General features: G+C 30.7%; 1 protein-coding gene and 2 long non-coding RNA genes across 11 annotated transcripts in view; 1 reads left to right on the plus strand and 2 right to left on the minus strand.

Moving 5' to 3' along the window:
- LOC107359089 (XK-related protein 6) overlaps nucleotides 1-20548 on the minus strand; it is a 55070-nt gene that overhangs the window by 2656 nt on the left and 31866 nt on the right. The window contains exons 3-4 of the mRNA XM_015925539.3: nucleotides 13507-13660; nucleotides 7226-7400 (exon numbers count right to left, since the gene is read on the minus strand). Coding sequence (XP_015781025.1) covers nucleotides 7226-7400; nucleotides 13507-13660 — 329 coding nt within the window. The remainder of the gene's footprint in view (nucleotides 1-7225; nucleotides 7401-13506; nucleotides 13661-20548) is intronic.
- LOC107359092 (uncharacterized) lies at nucleotides 1642-12104 on the plus strand. 9 transcript variants are annotated; one of them, XR_016197888.1, is made up of 7 exons: nucleotides 4616-4756; nucleotides 4864-6327; nucleotides 6823-7867; nucleotides 8012-8259; nucleotides 8343-8812; nucleotides 9578-9653; nucleotides 9718-12104. It is a non-coding gene; the product is annotated as an uncharacterized LOC107359092 (long non-coding RNA). The 9 variants fall into 9 exon arrangements; XR_016197884.1 differs by adding an exon at nucleotides 1642-3368 and having other exon boundaries at nucleotides 4031-4756; nucleotides 8343-12104; XR_016197883.1 differs by having other exon boundaries at nucleotides 8343-9653.
- On the minus strand, nucleotides 3249-4034 carry LOC107359091 (uncharacterized). Its single transcript, XR_001568011.3, has 3 exons — nucleotides 3811-4034; nucleotides 3583-3755; nucleotides 3249-3388 (listed from the first exon to the last, which is right to left on the minus strand). It is a non-coding gene; the product is annotated as an uncharacterized LOC107359091 (long non-coding RNA).

The following is a 20548-nucleotide window of genomic DNA, read 5'->3' on the forward strand; positions in this document are numbered from 1 at the left end:
ATACAGAAATTTTACTTTTTTTGCTTTAGAAAAGGTTCTTTTTCTCGTTAGCATAACGATGAGAAGTTACAAGAGTTCAACCTGGAAAGGTTTAAAGCGGCAAGATCGGCCGTAAATTAAAGTAAATACAGAAATAGATGTAAAAAGAAGGCTAAAAGAAGCTTTCTTTTTAATCTTGTCAAGCTTTAAGTTAAATCCTTTTCAAGCCTTCACAGGACATCAGTCTCGTCAAATTATGAAATGAACCAGTTTTTGATTATTCACCACATAAGCACGGAAAAAAAGCTTGTGAACTTTCACATCAAGTTCATTAAATTATAAACAGTTTTAAAAATAAAAATTGATTTGCTTCATTCGATCGGAACAAGATTGTAATTGGAAAAGAACCAGTTAAAGATCGAATCGCATTACCCTGATTCGCTTTAATGGAAAGCTAAGCATGAATTAGTCGAAAAAGCCAAAGAAAATAGCATTTTCTCGAACTTTCGCAGCCAAGGAACAGATGCGCTTCAACATTAAATTCAAGGGGAAACTAGAAGAACCTAGAAAAGACTCTCAAAAGTAAAGTTTATTTAGACAAGTAATAAACTCATTAGTAGCCCAAAATCACGAAGAAACTGCGATTTCTTTAAACATTCATGCGAAGTCCAGTAGCAGTGAATAACTTTCAACAAAACCTTCTCGACGCTTCTCACTGTTTTGATCATTGAAAGTAAACAGTTTCAATTGAATGTGAAAACTGTTTCTTCAAAATCATTTCAAAGATAAACCATTTTGAGAAACAGAAAGCACTTGATTTGCATTATTTAACGAAAAATTTGTATTCACTGAGAAGATTAATTTGATTGCAAAGATATTTGAATATCTTTACAAAAATGTGTAAAATTTTGATGGTAAATACAATAAAATGGAAACCAATGGAAGTTTTGAGAAACATTTATTTCCCTTGAAACTGACCATTTCTCAAGATTGAATCAAAATTGTTTGAACTGTTTACCAAAGATAACAAAAAAATGCACATTTTCCAGTTTTTCAATCTTCAACAATTTCCCTTGAATCAAATAAGAATTGTTGATTTGGAATGATATTTATTCATAAAAATTGTTCAAAAAATGAATCGATAGTTTGATGTTCATTTTGTAAAGAAGTTTTGAAGCGTTACTTTCATGAATAAACCCACAAACCTAACCAGAATACTAATGAATCTAATTATTACTTATCATGTCCGGCAAGATTGAACGGTTCAAGACTTGAAGGACGCAAGTTACATGAAAATTTTTGCGATTCAATGACTTCTCGATGAGGACAAACATTCATTTTGTTAGATTGAAATTTTCCCAAAAAAATACTTCACTGAAAAAATAATTATCATCAAACCAGAAATGGCGAAAAATTAACCAAAATTATTTCTGGTTTATTCAAAGATTGGAAAATGGAAAATCAATGAAAAATTTAAATTTAATGCCGAGTTAAATTCATTACTTTTCTCGTTTTCCGACAATTTAAATGGGAAAATATCGATAATCAATCCAATTGCCAAACAACTGACAAAATATTATTTATCAAGATTCTGCTTCGCATTTGTATCAATATCAAACAATTTTTCACCATTTCTGTTAATGTTTTATCTTGCTATTTATATTATTGCAACAGTTTACTGTTTATCAAGTTTTATTAAAAAATGATCGACTTTTTGTTTTCCTCAATGGATTGTTGATCGATACCATTGTACTATTATTTCAGGTAATTATCATTATCCAAGTCAATTATTGATAAACGATGTAATTTTCACAAATATATCGCTATTGTAACATTGGATAACACTTTAAACATTTGATATATTATATGTATAATGTATATAATAAGTGAATGAGAAACAATTGATAAGTAATGAAATGGAAAGGAAAAATTTATCATGGAAATGGCAATTTTGTTTGGCAAAACAAATAACAAATAATTTGTTTCGTTTGTTGTTACCGTTGATCAATTGTTGGATTGAACCAGATGAAGATTGGGAAAAAATGAAACGATTTTTTTGTAAATTAAATGGTAATCATTTTCAATCAGTGAAAAGTAGCCGCTGTCCTTATGATGGCAATTTTGATTGATTAACTTGTTATAGTAATCATGATGGAGCAAACTGGACCCAAACAAATTGGTTGAATAAATTGAACTCTCTTCAGTATCCAAAGGGACTCATTAACCTTTGGTCAACAGCAACCTTCATTATGCTGGAAACCAGTGCAATTATTTTCATTATCGCCATTTCCAGAGTCACCACAAGAAACAACACCTGAATCATCATCTTTTCTCATTAGTATTTTTTCCTCCTCTGACTTTAACCTTAATGATCTTTCAATTTCTCAACAATTTATTTTCCTTGGTTGGAAATGTTTCCAATTAACAAAGGCTCAACAGGGCAACAGGGTTTTGACTGTCAACTGATCAGTGTGATTTTTGGATTATGATCCTTATCTAATGGAGTAAGTTGATATGGAAATGGGTTAACAGCTCGAGAAACTGGTTCAAAAGGTTAGACTTTTCATTTTAGCGATTGTTTCCATTTCTGTGAAGCTTTTAAAGGTTTCACATTACATTGACAATTTAGCTGATGATTTTACGCCATTTAATGTTGCTTAATGTAGCAAAAGCCTAACCAGTTACATAAAGTATTAGCTAGTTTTGGCTAATGTTTACTAATGCTGGCTAATGTTATTGTTCATTTATAGCTATAATGAGTGATCAGCCATGTTTGACCAGAAAAAAATGAACAAAATTGAAACTAATCATTTTTTTCCTTCTAATAAAGCGTTTCCTCGTAAAGCTATTGTTGACAATTTTTGCTTGAAATCATACACCTCCAAGCAACTCAACTTGTACAGATTTTTACTGAAAGCTTCAATTTGACCCTTATAAACATGAGATCATTTTTTTCTCTCTCTCTCTCTCTATCGTCAAGGTGAAACAATTTGCAGTCGATATTGTGAATTATGTATATAATTACAACGGTTAATTGTAACATAAAATTGCTTGCTGGCAATAAATGATCTCATGATAATGATAGGTTGAAGCTAGTAAAAAATTGTACCAGTAAAACAATATAATTGGAAAAACACAAAATGTATTCCCATTACGTTTGATTGTTTAACTGTTCGTTGACCATTTCTTTTGAAGGTGAAATGTTAATGTCTTATGAGCGAGAAAAGCAAAAGCAATTGTCAATGTAACTCTCCTCCACCTTCACCTCGTCCTCCTCCTGGTTTGCGCTCAGCAGAGACTCTCATTTGTCTTGATATTCCAGTTGATTAAAAATGGTTTTCCTTGGTTGATTAAAATGTTATCCACTGCCTTTAGGGGTCCATTGGTAGGTAAGTAACTCTATGTAACTCTAATTATGTTGGGAAAAAAAGAAAAATAAATTAATGTTGAATACAGAAAAAAAGAGGTTGATGATTGATGAATTGCAATTTTCTGGCTCTCAGATTATCTTTAATCTGAAAATCATTCCTTCCATTGTTTAACCGTAATGATGATGATTACAGGCAAAAAAACAACAACTCATAATGCGATCAAAATGATTACCTTTTACTTTGTCCTTTTTGGGTTCATTTTCAATGTTTTTCTTTGTCACCCTTTTCACCATCATAATCATCGTTTCAGATTAAACTGTTTAAGTTGTTATTAATTTGCTGCTGAGAAAGGATTTTTTACCTTAGACTTGTTATGATATCCATTGTTGGCAAGAGTCTATGAGTCTAGGCAAAAAAAAATGGGGAAAAGTTTGATATGTGAAACATTTTTAATCTTTACCTTTTGTTTTAACCCTTGGATCATACATCTTATTGTCATGTATTTTCATGTTTAGATAAGCAGCCTGGATAAAGGTTGTGTCTTCAATCTTTAAACGACCTGATGAGCTTTCTTTAATCCTCCCTCTTGCTTTTTCCTTGTTTCGATCCCCAATGATCAACCAATGAGTGGAATGGAAAAATTCATCGAATCCTGTTTAACACATTGTTTTCTTTTACAGTTTATCTATTATAATCTTGCATTTGTTTTCTCCATGCAATTGCATCAGCATTTAGCGTATCAAATTCAACTCTTGAGAAACTGGTGCTCAGATAAGACTTTTGTTCAAATCATGATGATCATGCTGATGATTATGATCGCGTTGATGATGGTGATGATGAAAATTGGAGTTGAACAATAATAAGAAAACCATTAAAATATCATTAACAGAAAGAAAAGCTTCATAAAGAAAACAAGATTTCTTGTTAGCCTTTTCATTGAAACGCATTTTGTTTATCAAAGAAGTTTTCCATTTTTGCCAAAACTCAACCAACATTTTCACATGAATTCACAAAAATTTCGCGTATTCATCGATTTTAATCATTTGGATAAATTCAAAACCAATGTTAATTAAAAGCACTAATTATAAAGCAAAGGTTAATTGAAGAATCAACTTGATTCAATCAACTGTGTTGACAAATTTTCCCTCCAATTTTATCAACGTTACTAGCTGTTACCAATAGATGGAGTAACATTCAACGCATTTACAGTTGTCTAGAAGCTGTTGAAACAAAGTGATGATTCAACTTGATTCTTATGTAATTCATTTTGATACAAATGTTAATTAAATAAATAAGTTTTATAAAAATAGTTCATGATTTAAAAGTGCCATTAATAGAGTAGTTGTTTCCTTGTTCCCACTTGGTGTAATGATACAAGATAGAGATTTCAACGAAGAGGGAAAATGGTGAGTACTTTCAACAATATCGATAATGTCTTTTTTATCCTGAGTTGTTTGTTTACCAATGTTGTTCAATTTTTTTCATTTTAATTTGTTTTTTTATATATTTTTAGACTCATCTTAATGGAAAGTGCCTTTATCTAATATTGAACATTAAAATCTTTCACATGATTGCGCTGGACAATTCAAAATGAGAAGACCCATTATCAAAGTCATCGTCATTACCAATATTCAACCAAAGATCAAACAAGATAATGAAATGTTAACATAATAGCAATTTAAATCGCAATAGTTGCCCATTATTTATGTTGAGAAGAGGGCAATTTAGTCAGTGAAAGGAAAAGTTGATTCATGAATGGTAAAAGGAAAGCTGAAAGTTACCCTGTTGTTTGTGCACAAACAAATGTAATAAATTGCTGCCATAATTCAGTTGATGTTGTTCAATCAAAATTGGTACAATTTTATAAATCATGATGGTTTAAAAATAGTTTTGGTCACAAGAAAGTGCAGGCAATGAAAAATTTATCAAATTTAATGAAAAAACATCAGTGAAAAAAAGGTAAAAGCAAAATTATGGCTGCAATTGGTGATGGCAAAAAAGAAGGAAAATAAGCAATAAAACTACAAGAAAAAGAGTTAACTTTTTTAGTTTAGTTTTCATTTTGTTTGGTCTTCACTTTGGTCTGTGATAATAACAATGTTTGGTTTAAAGATGATGACGATAAGGTTGGGAAAGACAATGAATAAAGAGATATATACATTTGGATGAGGATCAAGACAAAAAGGACGATAAAAGATATAAAAATGTTGTAAAAATTGGCAAGGACAAAGGCGATCTTAAAGGTTCAACTCCCTGGTAGCAACTTTAACTGGATAAAATAGCTTTTCCAATAATATTCTCAATATCACCTACATCATCTTCTTATCATCATAATCAGTTCTCTTTTGAACATACTTGAACATTTCATCATTTTGTTCATCTTTTCATCTTCTCCTTTATCGTCTTCTTCTCTTTTAGTGTTTTGTGATGGAAAATCTTTCAACTCTTTTGTGTAAACTTGAAACATTTTTTTTCTCGCCATTTTTTCCCTTTTCTAGTCTTCTCTTTTTTTCATCTACTTCATTCTCTCTTTTGAGAAACTGAATTTCCGTTGAAATTGATGAGAGAAACATAATCATTATCAAAGTTACAATGGAAAAAAATGATGATAACGAAGAGATTAAGAGTAGAAAAGGAATCATTTTTGAGCAAGATGAAGATGATGGCGAAGAAAAGGTCAGCGTAAATATTGTTTTCTTCCTTCTCTTCATTTCGCTGTTTGTTAATTCTCATTTTTTCTTGTTTCGTTTTCCTTCTTTCTTTTCACTATTCCAGGACAAAGGATTTGTTCTGTGACATGACAAATTCATACCAATTTAAAGGATATTTAACTTGAGAATAAGAGTTTCCCAGGAAAAAAGCAAATCCCAACCAACTTGGTCGCCAAGCAAGTCAATGATATATTATTATATACATTACATGATTGTTTATCATCATCAACATTGTCCTACTCTTCATCATCATTATTATAATTTGGGTAAACATCTTATCATCTCTTTCAAGTGTATTGTCTATCCTCATTGGTCTTCATCGGTCGTCTTCTCGTTTCTTTATCATTCTCTTGTCTCATTGACTCTGGCCATTCAACTTTATTTTGCTGTTGTTTCATTTTCATCAAGATAAATAATAATCAAACAAATTGATGTTACCTTTACAAAAAAAGACGAAGACCAAAAAACAATGGCAGACATTGAAAACTCATCTCAACTTTATTTAGTGACCATTAGCAAGTGACCAATTGATTTTAGGAAATGAATTTCCATCGTTAAATCATTTTGATCTTGCTGCTCAAAGAAACTTGACCCCGCCATTTATCATTAATAATAATGATGACCATCATGATCATCAGTTATCATGAGAGACAATCACAATTGTTGTGTTAATAATATTTCTCTATTACCATCAATTGAGATACATTTGATTGCATAGTATTTTGTCATACATTCATGTTTTTTTTGTTTCACTTTCACAGAAATATTAACTCATCACATCAAAGGACAAATGGACAAGATAGAAATCACAAGAGATGACAAAAAATCGTTGAAAGGAAACACTGGCAACCATGAGATTTCCATCGACAATGAACTAAATTTGGATGTTAATTTAGCACCAGTCAACCCAAACTTATGGACATCTCAATACAAAATCGCCAACCAAATCTTCAGCTACAAATGCTTGTTGGAAGCTGTGTGTGCAAAACGTTAATCTAGGCAATTCTTGTGAGTTAATTAGAATCAAATTTTTCTTCCCTTGAGTTGAATTATTTGTAATAATTAATTTTAATGGTAACACAAGCAGTTATAACTAGACTTTTTAGGATGATGTTGACATTTTTTCGTTAATTTAATGCAAAACAAAACGTAAATAGCTCTTACCTATTGTCCTTTGGAGGGATAAATTTGTTGTTGTAGATGCTATTATATAAGTTTGAAGTATAACTATTGGTGTTGATTGGGAGAAACTTTTAATTAATGATAATAAAGCTGTATCCCGGTCTTCATTAATAGTTAGTAGATAGTAATTTACATACTCAATGGATTCATTATTTTCCTGTAAGAACAAATAGAGAGAAGAGAATTTGATTAACATTTTTTTCTAGCCATTTCATTGAACTATTCAAGTGATAATCGACACAATTGGAGCAATTTAAATTGGACAATTGGACAAAAGACAGTAAAAACTAAACGAAATCAATTGTTTCAATTGTTTCAACTAATAACTTTAAACAATTGAAATGTTCAAATTGAAGTTATCAATTGTTTCCAGAGACAAATTCCAGAGTTGAACTGAAAATTGTGTAAAAAGTGAAAAGCAATTGGAATGAAAGGGAATTGGAAAAGGAAACAAAAACTAAATACATTGAGTTGATTATTTCAATTACAAACGTTAATTGAAAGATTTACCTCAATTACCAGTCTTATAATATATTGACAATTAACAAGTGAACAGCAAAAGGTTAATAACATTGACCCATCAAACAGTTTTTTGTTTTACTGTTGCAACTAATTACTTCTCAGGTATGTTAATTAAATTAATTCAAGTGGACACTCAAATAAATTACAGTTGTAAATTGTTAAACTTGCAACTTGATTACCCTTAACCCAAACAACCCGAAATTGTTGATTATTTACTTTTGTCTAATTTGTTGCTTTTCTTTACAGTTTACAATTGGTAAGACTTTACAATTGTTGAATACAATGGAGAGATGAAAGTTAAATTGAAAAGATAATCAAAGATGATTGGAAAGAAAAGCTGCTGATGGAGAATCAATCATGAAAATTGTTGGAAACAGGAATAAGAAGGTGAAAAAAGAAGAAGAAGAAGCAAGATGAAAGAGTAAAAATTTGTAATCATTTACTCTGGAAATGGAATGAGAAAAGATTCATTATTCTTTCGGCTCCCTGCCGAGGTTTGAACTGAAGGCTGAGCGTTTTCATCAGTTTCCCTGGTTTAACCCTTGATTTCTTTCTCATTCACTTTCAACTTTTACAGGATAACAGAAAATGATTGAATCTAGAAATGAGGTAAAACAAGTTGATAAAGGTTAAGGAAAAGGAGGCAAAAAAGGTTGATCAACATTTTCATCATTTCAATTGAGCTCAAATTTACTAAGAGAAAAGAGCTTTTCCAGAGTAAAGTAAGTTGTTTTGATTGTGATTTTGGAATCAACTTGGAACGTTTGAGAAAGGAATTTATTTGGAAAGCTTTTGAAAGGTTGAATTGGGCGGATTGGATAAGAAAATAATGAATCCTCAGAATGTTGATGATGCGTATTGATTGGAGTTTGTTTTTTTCTTTCTCTCCTTTTCTTCATTTTGTTTTTCTTCTTCTTATTATTCTTATTCTTTCTTCTCATCAGACAGTCCCAGGGATTCCTTTGGATATTGAACACCAATGAGAATTATATTGAGAGGTATAAAAGGGAAGAAGCATGAAAAGAAATTGAAGGTTAAAGGTAAAAAGTAAGTTGGAAAAAAGCATCGATTTTGGGAGGGCAAAGTGAGGTTATAAAAACTCTTTTTATTCCGTTTTCCATTCCATTCCTTTTCAGTCAACTTTATCTATTTCATTCACTTTTCTTTATCCAAACTTCCTTTTCATCATCCTTCTTCATCTTCGTCCTTTTCTCTTCTCATTCCAATTTCTTTTTCAGTCTTTTCATTTTCTACTCGCTTTCACAGTCGATTTATGATACTTTTTTGTTTCTCTTACAACCTTTTCCATTTCACTTCTTCCACAACAATCCAAGTCTATTGATGATCGCTTGATTAAAGTGACCTCTTGATCAACATTCATTACATTAACTGCTTTAATTGTTCAACTTTTCATCTCTTTTCAATCAAAGTTGACTTTTTTTATGTCTAGTGATTGGCTTTTTGGTTTCTGAAAAGTACTTTTGATTATTCAAATTTACTAGCAATTTTAGTTTGTTGGTTCGCTCAAGATTGATTGGTTGATTATCGTGAAATTATCTTGCATTTGAAACACTTTATTTCACTCTGTATTAAACCATTAAACCTTTACTCTTTACCCTCTTCTTTTTATTGGGATAAATGGTTTCTTAATCATGCTCATCTCTTTTTATCTTCATCATTTCAATTCTGTCTTTTCTTTGTTTTTTGCTCTACTTAATCCTTAATTGAAGGTTCATTATTTAACCTGATTCTCCTCATTTATTTCATTTCATTATCATTAACTTTCCCTTTTACTTTTCCTCTCTTTACCAGTTATTATTGGCAGCAAAAAAACAAGAGATGAAACAATTGAACGGCGAGTGAAAGCAGCTCAGTTCACAGCTGTAAGGTAATGTTGAGGCAACTTGCGTTTCTGTATAATAGGGAACCTTTTCTTATTGATGATAATCTAGGGTGAAATGAATCAAGGACAATTGGAATAACCATTAATCGTTACCTCTCAAACGAGTAATGATAAACTTGATCCATTATTACCAGATTGATGGAATATCGTTCAAGTTGTACAGTTCAATATTTCAATTGCTTTATTGACAATTTCAACCCCATTTGATTGATAAAGTCAGATTGTGATATGAAATTCGCGATTCTTGCCATTGTAGGAGCAACGAAATTAACGGCAGAATCGAGTGACCAATGACTTTGAACAAAATATAATATTTTTCAGACTTTCATTAAGTCAAATTTTTTAATCCAAGTTTGTCTTGACTGAAAACATAATGAAAAACTGGGTAAAATATCTAACTTGAGAACTTGGATTGACTTATCTCACACATCTGGACGTCAAATGACCGAGCTTTTCGTTCTTTTTGAAATATGGAAAAATAAAGATGACAACATTATTTCAACATTCAGAAGACTTTGCGGAATCGCGTTCCAAAAATTAAAAAATCCATTAAAAGACGGATATAAGTTTCGCATCCAGCTGGTCGAGTTTCTTGATGAAACTCATTATGCTAATAGAACTGGCAGAGCTAAGTTGCATAACAATATTAATTATGCATGGTAATGCAGCACAACAGAAAAATTGAAATTCTGTTGAAATACCTTTGTTAAGAAAAGTTCGCCTTGCTTACAAGGGAACCGTCAGAAGTGTCCGATCGATATTGAAGTTTTTTTGATCGCTATCGGTACATTAGACCTTGCTGAAAACTAATATAAAGAATTAGCTGCCACCTTAGAAAAGCATACAAATTTTATTAGAAAAATGACGATAAAATACCGAAATCGAAAAGGTGGCAGCTAATTCTTTATATTAGTTTTCAGCAAGGTCTAATATACCGATAGCGATCAAAAAAACTTCAATATCGATCGGACACTTCTGACGGTTCCCTCGTTAGACGCACAATGTCAGAATAGCATTTAGACAAAATGGTCAACATTAAGAAAGTTTACGCACAAAGGCATTTATTAATATATCATCGAAATCTGTTGTACGGCCAGTTTATCAAGGAACTTTACTTGACACGCAAATTTAGTCAAACCTCTAACCATCTAATAACTAGAGCAACAATCAATGTGATCATTTTCAAGTGTACGATGGACTATTCAATCAAAATAAATTCGTCTTCGAAACGCATACCCTAGAGAACTACAAACATTTAATAATATCAACGGTGTTATCTAGTTTATTTGAGGACCTTATCAAAAAATCTTGAACAAACTTAAAAATAAGAAATACAGAGATCAATGAACCTAGTATGTGGAACCTAGTAGTACCTGATATGACGTTTATCTTGTGTTGCTTGACTATCCACCAGATTTCAAGTTGAATCTGAATAAATTGTGTTTCTAAGATTAACCTTGAAAGGAACCAATTAAATTTGAACCTGACATTGGCCATGAATTAAAACTCAGCAAATCAACCTACAATTTGACAAACTGAAATTCATTATCTATTCAAATGAAAAGAAAATTTCAAGTTAAACTGAGACAAAAGTTAACTAATTAACTAAGGTAAACAGAGAGTGATTCTTCATTTCCAATTTCCTGATTTATTAACATGATGCAAAATGAATGTTCACAGATCATTGAAATTCTTCTCGTGGAAAAGAAAAGCCCAACAGATCAATAACGAAAACTTTTACCATTAACAGTTCAACTAATACCCTCACAAGCAGTTTCATCATTATCGTGATTACATTTTCAAGTTTTCACAGAAACAGAAGACAAGTTTTCCTCTCCATTTTCTTCTACTTTACAGTGTTGCGTTGACAGAAGAGGCCAAGAAAAATGTACAACTATATTAAACATGATGATGAATGATGGTTCCAATAATGGTCAATCCATCCATCAAAAAAGGACAAAAAAACTAGTCCCAAAAAAAAGAGAAAGTAAAACAAACTTTTTTCCTCTAATCAAATGATTATGCATACAACTTACAACATGTAAAGAAGGCAAAGTTAGGTGACGAGCAAGAATGAAAGTCAAAGCAAAGATGTATCTTACTGATTCACTTTTTGATGAATTACTTAATCGCCATGAACCCAGGCGAAGATTAAACATTTTTTCATCGACTTGGAGTTAACCAAACTGGATCAATTGGACATTTTTTCATAGCAACATTTTCCTTCTAATCTGACTTGCTTTTCTGGATAATCATAGTCACAAGCCAGTTGAGCTTATCAACATTATCATTATTACCGCTATTATGATTCCCTGCATCAGTCAACATCACTCTTGATCAATGTAAAAGCTTTCATTATGAGTGCAATTATTTTTTATCATTGTAATAATATTGTAACATCTAAATAAAGGCAATGATATTGTTTTTAGAGTTGAACCATTTTCTTGGTCTTCTTTACCTTCGGTGAAACAAAAGCCAATAAATGGCATAATTGTAACCAAGTCTTCGATTACAGGGAATGATAACTATCCATTGATTGACAGCTAATGAATGTTTATTGATTAATCAGTGAATAATGACTGGATAACAAGGTATCCATTGTTGATTGAATGAATAATTTAATAACAATGACATTAACAGAACATTTGACTGAAAGTCTTTTTTTCTCATCTTCTGTTTTCTTTAACCTTCTTTTCCGATTTTACTATTTGATTTTGATTTCTTTTGTAATTCAATTGATTAACTCTCTATTTTCACGGCTTTTCAAATAATCGCAACTTTTTGCTCCTTTTTTTCCTTCTAGTTTCCTCCTCTGTATACAGAACTTTTCTTTTCATGATTATTACTCTCTTTGTTGGTTTTTGTCTTCAGACTCTTTTCCTGCCTTGTAACTAATCAATGAAAAAGTATTAGTTGAGATGAAAAGAATTGCTCAAAACATTGAAACTCGCCTAGTTCATCATGATCAACTTGATGATGTACAAAAGTGTGAGTTGATAAAAAATGAGTTGCTATCGATTATTGGTGAAGCTAAATTGCAAATAAGTTATTCACATGGAAAAATGAATTTCGGAGTAAACTTGATTAACCTTTTATCGATTTACAACTTTGTCTAGATTTTGCAGATAAAAGGAAATTGAAAGTTGTAACATTTGCGAAATTGAAATGAAACTTTGAGTTGAGAAAAGAATGAAAAATTGACGAAAAATTCAATGTCGCCAAGCTCATTGAACGTCAAGACTCGAAACTGGACTTGTCTCTGAAAGAAAAATTTCCTTCGATTTACCTTCGACTTGGAAGCTTAACTTGATTCGAAGCTAAAATTAGATAAGTTTTGATAAGTCGACTAATTTATAAGAAAAATAACCTCCAGGGAATTTTCATGGTAATTCAAGAGATTCATTAAGGAGAGAAATAATTACAAATCTTCATTTTCAGAATTTTGTTGAAACTTGCAGTTTTATTGTGATAAATTGTAGCAACAATAGTTGGTCGAAACGAGAAAAAGAGATAATTTCATGAGAAAATTTCTTGTTGAATCAATTTTCGCATTTGGCGACAAATTCTTGGGTTTTTTGCCATTTTTTGTATTCTTATATTGATTGGACTCTTTACTGGTTGCAGTCAACACAATGGAGTTTGCTTTAGAAATTGAAAGACAAAATGTTTGCTTTTCCTTTTTTTTCTGGATTACCAATTAAATGTCAATATTGAATGAAAAGGAAAGAGATGAATTGAACTGAAATGGAATTTTGATCTTTCAATATCATGAGAATTAAATTGTCTCAATTGTCCATGAGTTTCAAATTGCAGGGAATAAAAATTGAGTTAAACTTACTTTGACAGGTTTAGAGTTGATTGTTGTTGAATTGTGTGTCAAATTAGCTGAATGCTGAAGAATACTCAGGTAAAAATCTTCTTTACACTTTTTACTTTCCTCTTTACGTTTCAAAGAATAACATTTATAAGTAAAAAATAATAGATCAAAGTATCTGTAAGAAGAGAGAGAAGATAAATCAGTTGGAATATGAGTTTGAAATGAACAAATGATGATAAATGTAAACATTTGAGGTTATCCTCATTTTTTCATGTTTCACTGATTAAATTTAGCACAATTTTACCATTAAAAGAGACAGTAAATATGATGATGTTAATGATTGAAATGGTGAAATGATGGAAAGGGAAAACAATGCAACTGAAATGAGCTGAGAATACAAAAACAATTTTTGTTTTACTTTTTCGATTCATCAAGCCACTTGATGGAATCACAACTTGTCGAATCGCAAGTTTCACGATTACCCTTGAAAAATCTCGTTGATCAACTTTACACTCATTCATCATTTTGTGCATCAGTCTCTTAACAAGTTTCAAGTTGTAACAAAATGATTCAATAAAATGATCTTTACAACTTTATAACAACTTTACCGACTTTAAACTTCACTTTATCCAATATTCAATCAAATTCAATTTCAACTTTTTATTCACTTTTTGCAACATGAAATAAACTCATGAATGAGAACAGTTGATTAATTGAAGATTTTTGAAGTTCTATGATGGTATTGAGTCTGAGAGGTTCGCTTTTTGCTGGTTCAGGGGAAAGTGCGAAGTTGAACGTTCAATTTTCTTTGATTATCATTATTCGATTTTTGGGTTCTCACTTTTTTCTCGACATTTAAAGTTTTATCACAAACTTGATCGAAAGTTATTTAAGTATTTAATGTAATTAATAAGATGAACAGTTTAACACTTAAAGTTTTTAAACTTAATTTGAGCGTCTAGAGTTTCATCTTTAAAGTTTGCTTTTGTTTGTTTCGTGTTTTTCATCTTTACATTGGTGATGAAGTTGCTCGACAAAACTTGTCAAATTGAATTATCGTCAATTCTCTGAGGTACAATCGGTGTAATACTTTTGTTTCTCTGATTTTCACTCTTTTCTTCTTTTCGCTCTTCTCTTCACCATTCACATGGAAACTCATCATTAACCTTCATCATTTATATTATTCCAAATGTGAAAGACAATCTCACTCTGGGATTCTTTTCGTTTAGGTTCGTTAAACTTTACACCAACACACACACAACCTTTTCCTTTGCGAAAGTTGAAACATTGCAACCAAATCTTCAACTAACCAAAGAACACCAAACGCAAGATGAAAAACATTTCAAGTTACAATTATTAACCAACTCTGATCAACTTAATCGCCTAACAAGTTGCACGAGTGGCTTGACAAGCATTTTCATAAACAATTTTCAGGTCGTAAAAAGGATGACTTTTGATGGACTGAAAAGCAGGGGAAAATGTCTCCATTAGAATAACATTGAAACGATTATTTTCTTGCTTCATTAAACTTGCTATTCCAATGCTATAATTTACCTTATCTGTTGGCGTAAAACTTTTTTATCCTTATTTTTTCACTCCAATTTTCCTTTTCATTCTCTGTCCAATTCTTGACACAAGAAAACAAGTCAACTAAACTTTACCGTTTAACAAATAAAATGGATAAGGTTAGGTTACATATGACTTGGCTATAATACACTTTAATTGCCAAGATCATTACTTGCAATAGATAATGTCTTTTGTTACCTTAAGAGGCCAAGTCTTTCAAGAAGGGAATCAAACGGAAGAAGGATGAGTTGATGAGGGAAAGCAGAATAGAAGGAATCGAAAAAAATAATGACCAAAATGATTAAACGCTGAGCTTTTTATCCTCATCCTGATCATTTTGACTATCTTAGCTTATCCATCAACATTGGAATCGAATGGAAATGAAAAGTTTAATTTTTTTGACGAAACAAAAATTTTATTGTTTCGTTTGTTTTTCAGTCTTAGAGTGAGTCTTTACTTTTGTAGCATTTTTATTGCCATGAAATTGGATAACTTGGATCTGCTTGAAAGGAAAATTTTTGCTCGATAACTTTTTTCTTTCATCAATTTACTTTTTTTCATAATCTCATTGAATAATAATGATCATGTTAATCATCGAAACAGCAGGATATATTCTGGATAGAAGCTGAAAAAATGAATAATCATCATTCTAACCATTATTTGTTCTGTTAACAACTTTTTTCTTTTTCAGCTCATTTTTTGTTCATATTTTTTTCTTCTCCAGCTCTTCATTATCAAAGTGTTATTATAGTCAACAGAAATACTGTAAAAAATGAATTGCTATTAACAAGTTGTTATCATTATCATAATGAGAAACCCACGGCTTTATTATGATGAACAGTTTATTAGCGAATAATGATAATTGAATAATCAGGTTCAACACTTGAAATCGGACTCGCACCATTCCAAGATTAGGGAATAATCTAAATGCTTGGAATACGAATCCGAACATTTTATCATTCAATCAAAGTCGCTGGTAAAACAAGTTATCAATATTTTACTACTGGGAGTTGACACTCCCTGAGCTTGTTATGGAATGCTCAATAAACCATTTCAACTCGAAAACAAGTTTCAACAATTTGTCGACTTGATTGACGGATAAAATGTACAAAATGTAAATGTTCGTGAAAATGGAAAATGAAATTTTCGAAATGCTCAAAACTCCATCAAAGCGTTTTCCCTATTGAACACAGAACTTTATATTCTCTGAATAACATGCAATTTTTGTGTAGTTTATGAAGTAATTGTAATGAATTTTGATGAACTTCTCATGAAATTCTGTTGGAATTTGATAAATTTTCTTGTTCTTTTTATCCTGAAATTCCGAAAAAATAGAAACAATTGTTTAATGATTTACAGAGTGATCCGGATAAAGAGAAGAGCAAAAAATGGTAGAATTTTTTTTACCATATTCTTATTGTTCCATGATGATGTTGATGATAATCATGATTATGATGCTGATTCTCCATTTATTTGATATTCATTGAGTATACCATGAACTTTTTTTCTTCTCCTTCCTTTCACTTCCTTCTCAATATATATTTTTTTCTGCTTCTTTGCCTTCTTATTCACTCTCTTACTCTGAATACTTATCAGAATTTTGTATCGTTCATCTTTTCCTCTCTTCTCTTTTCCCTGTTTTCCATGAAATACTTTGACAGAGACAAAATCGAGTGTAAGAAGAGAAGAGGAATATTAAAGCCACATAAATTCATAGTTTTATCTTTTGTATTAAACTGCAAGATTCACTGTTCTGTTCAAGAATCATTATCATTCCTTTATCTCACAAATTTCATTTCAATCACATTTTTTTCCTTCTCTTCCACGTCTTTCCCGGTTTCGTCAACATTGACATTAACATGGAGAAGAGAGGCAAAAAAAGAGATTCTTAAGAGTTTTGATTTTCTTTCATGCTGATAATACAAATGATGATGGGTAACAAGAACAATATCATGAGGCTCATGTTTGTGAGTGTCAATGTGCTTCTGACATTATCATGTCAATGAATGAAAGTCGAACAAAAATCGACAAGAAAAAGACAGAATAATGATGATATTTGATAATCGTCAACATTGAATATTTGCTTTAATCTTTTCTTCTTTTTGTTTATAAAACGAAAGACATCATCATGAAACAGTGAATCCATCAAATTTAATGGAATCAATGAGTTTTGAATGAAAACAGCGAAAAAAGCATCAAAAATTTTTCTCTCCATTTTTATCTCTCTTCACGATTCTTTACTTAATGTACTGAAAAGTCAATAACTTGAGCATTTTACAGTTTTCATGACGCTTTAATGTTCAAGTCAAAATATTATTCCAAAAATTCGATTATCTCATGGAAAAGAAAATCAACAGAAAATTCTTAAACAATTCAAATGATGATGACAGTAGAGCTCAGAATTGATTGATAATAGTAATTGAAGACTGATTATTCACAATTTAATGAACTCATCATGAAAGCTCAAAACTTTTGTTCGATTACAAAATTTCCAAAAAAGAATATTCTAAGAACATTTTTTCGAAATTCACCATTTCACTTTTTCAAGTATTCTTTTGCTTCCACCCTGAAGCTCTAAACATTGATTTCTCATTTTTCCATCAATTGACTTTTCTTTTGTTTTGCCAGCATTACTGAATTGGAAAAGTACTTTTCATGATGAATCAGACTTTCATTTCATTTAACAAAATGAAAACATTTCCAAACAATTTTCACATGAATAAAATCTCATGAAATCGAAGGAAAAGAATGTTCTCTTCTTTTCTCTTTCAATCACATTATTCAACCTGATAACTTCATTGGAATGGATAGAAACTCCAATAACAGAATTTCGAGTAAAAAAAGAAAAGAAAATTATTTTTATCTGAAAAAAGAAAATAATTTTGAAAAATTCAACAAAAGTAAACAATTGATAGCAATTAATTATCGAATGTAAATTTACTCCAAACTAGTCAAACAAAGCAGTTATTCAAATAGATACTATTAATTAATCATGAAGAGTTTGAATGGAAACTGAAAATTCATCATTATTATCATGAACAAACAACAACAATATTTCCAGCTAAATGAGCTTAAACTTTGAACTGGTGAGAGAAAAGAAGCGAAAAATTATTTCTTCAGAAGAAACAAAAATTTCCACCAAACATTCGAATATTCATCATATTCGTTTGAATAATTTTTCACTCCCAGTTATCTTTTAGTTTAACAGCAAATAACACATCTGGTTGAGTAAATGTTGATTTAACAAAGTTAAACAATGAACAATATTGTTATCACTTGGAATGAATTTTCATTAGTTAATTAATCAAAACTTTTTTTTCTCTTTCTTTCCAAATCTCTAATTGTATTTACATTGGACAGTGAAACAATTTGGGCAACATTTATCATCAAAGTTGGCCCATTAATTAGAGTCTGGTTAACATCTATTAACTAAGACATTAACAACAGTTAAATATGAATTTGCGCTCCAAAAAGCTTCATTTCAATTGGATTAATGAGGAGAAAAGATTTTTTTCAGTTTTAGCTTTTTTCGCTAATCAACATCTGAACATATGTTTACAACTTTTAATCAAATTTGGACATTTGTTTCATTAAAGGCTTTACTCGAAAGTCCAGCTCGAGTCCAAAAGGTTGCCAATTGTGCTTCTGAATGGATTAGATAAGCCGATTATAAGATTTCACGAATTGTTCCAACCTTGTAAGGTTCGATTCTTTTTACACATTTTACTTCAATCAAAGTTGAATGACATGATCTTGAACCTTTGAACCAACTTGGACCATTTTTTCATGCTCAACTTGGATCACCCAAATTCTTGAAATATTTCACTTTTTTCTGCTTCTTGGAATATAAATGTTATTCCACATTTTTTTCTTGATATTTTTTTCTCTCCCAGTCTCATGTTCCATGTACCTTGGCTCAATTCATGGAATAAGAAGACTTTTTTTTCTTCTCTCTCTTTTTTCGCTCTGTTCCTAATAGATTCAAGGTTGATTGATTCGCAACAGAAGTGAAAAAGGGAATCAAGAAACAACAACAAAAACAACAACAGCTAAATATAATAATAGTAGTTGAGCTATAATAATGGCATTTTTGACCAAGAATAATGTTGAAAGGATGAAATTGATTCCAATTGATTGTAAGCGTAAACTGATATTAAAATGGATTGTTGGTTCTCAAAGTGAGTCAAAGAAGTGGTTTGCTTCTTCTTTTAACCACTTCTATTCACGATGATAATTCAATGCAATCTTATTTTTCACCTTTTTACTTTTTTTTCTTCACATCAGTTTATGTTACATGATGATTACTGATTATTCATTTCAATGTTTAACTTGATCTTGAGACTTTTTCTGTTGACCAAAAACAGTCTAATCATTTCGAAAAACATTCAAAAGATTAAAATCAAAGTGTTTGCTAAATCCATTCAATCCATCCTCAAAGACAAGGTTCGTGTTTTTCATTGAATCATAAGGAATTAGCTTAGTGCGTGCTTAGTCGAATCCCAAAAACACCCAAATAGAAACTTTACACATCAGATTATTTCAAAATATTCAATAGATGGAAGTCCAGAAGCGAAACAAGAGTTACATGACTTGAGAACTAACGGAATGCAAAGTCCAGAACAGAAGGAGTTCAAGACGAAAAAATTCAAGGAATCCATGATGAATACTAATGAGGACCTTATTTGCAAATAATTAATAGCAATTAATAAAGATGTAAGGGTACAGCTTACGAATAGAGGTTTTCTGACTGCAACCGAAATCCAAACAATTGAGAAAAGAAGATTTTTGTATTTTTATAAAAAAATTTCTTCAAAAAATGACTCGAAGTCAGGAGGAATGAGTCCAATTTTTCGAGGATTCTTTTGATCTCGTATTTTGATTTTCTATTGATCTTTGTACAGAATCAGTTATGTTGCGAGTCAATTAGCAAATTGAACTATTGCATTGTTTTCCGAGTATTTCCGAATCAACTTCCGTCACTTGCAGTGTGAAATTTACGTTTAAATTGCATCCATTTACATTTATCAGATAAAATTGAAGATTGACTGAAAACTTAGACAAGACATTTTTTTGACACTCATTGAACTGCCCGAATCCTGTTTACGAATTGAATCTAATTTTTGGTTTTATTTGAGAAAAGTTTGTCGCCAAGAAAAGGCAAACTTCTTTGGTGAAATCTACAGTTAACTCAGCAAATTGAATGCAATACAATCAACTGTCTAGAACAGTGTTGAGGTGTTAAAACTATTAAACTAATATCAACCAAACAACAAATGCATGTAAAAATATTCAATCCGAAAAGCTTGCAACAGGGAAAACATGGAAATACTAACGAATAAGAAGAGCAAAGAAAGAGAAAAGTTTGCTTATCAAATTAAATTTAATGGAAACATTTTTTTCTTCTTTGAAAGTAAAACTGAAAATGAACACGAAAAAAGGCGTTTCAAAGATATTACCATTATTATATTTAAATTTATGATTGTTATTAATATTATAA

This window comes from Tetranychus urticae, chromosome 1, assembly GCF_039701765.1.
Source record: "Tetranychus urticae isolate SD_2017Ah chromosome 1, NJAU_TeUrti_SD_1.0, whole genome shotgun sequence".
In the NCBI taxonomy this organism is placed as follows: domain Eukaryota; kingdom Metazoa; phylum Arthropoda; class Arachnida; order Trombidiformes; family Tetranychidae; genus Tetranychus; species Tetranychus urticae.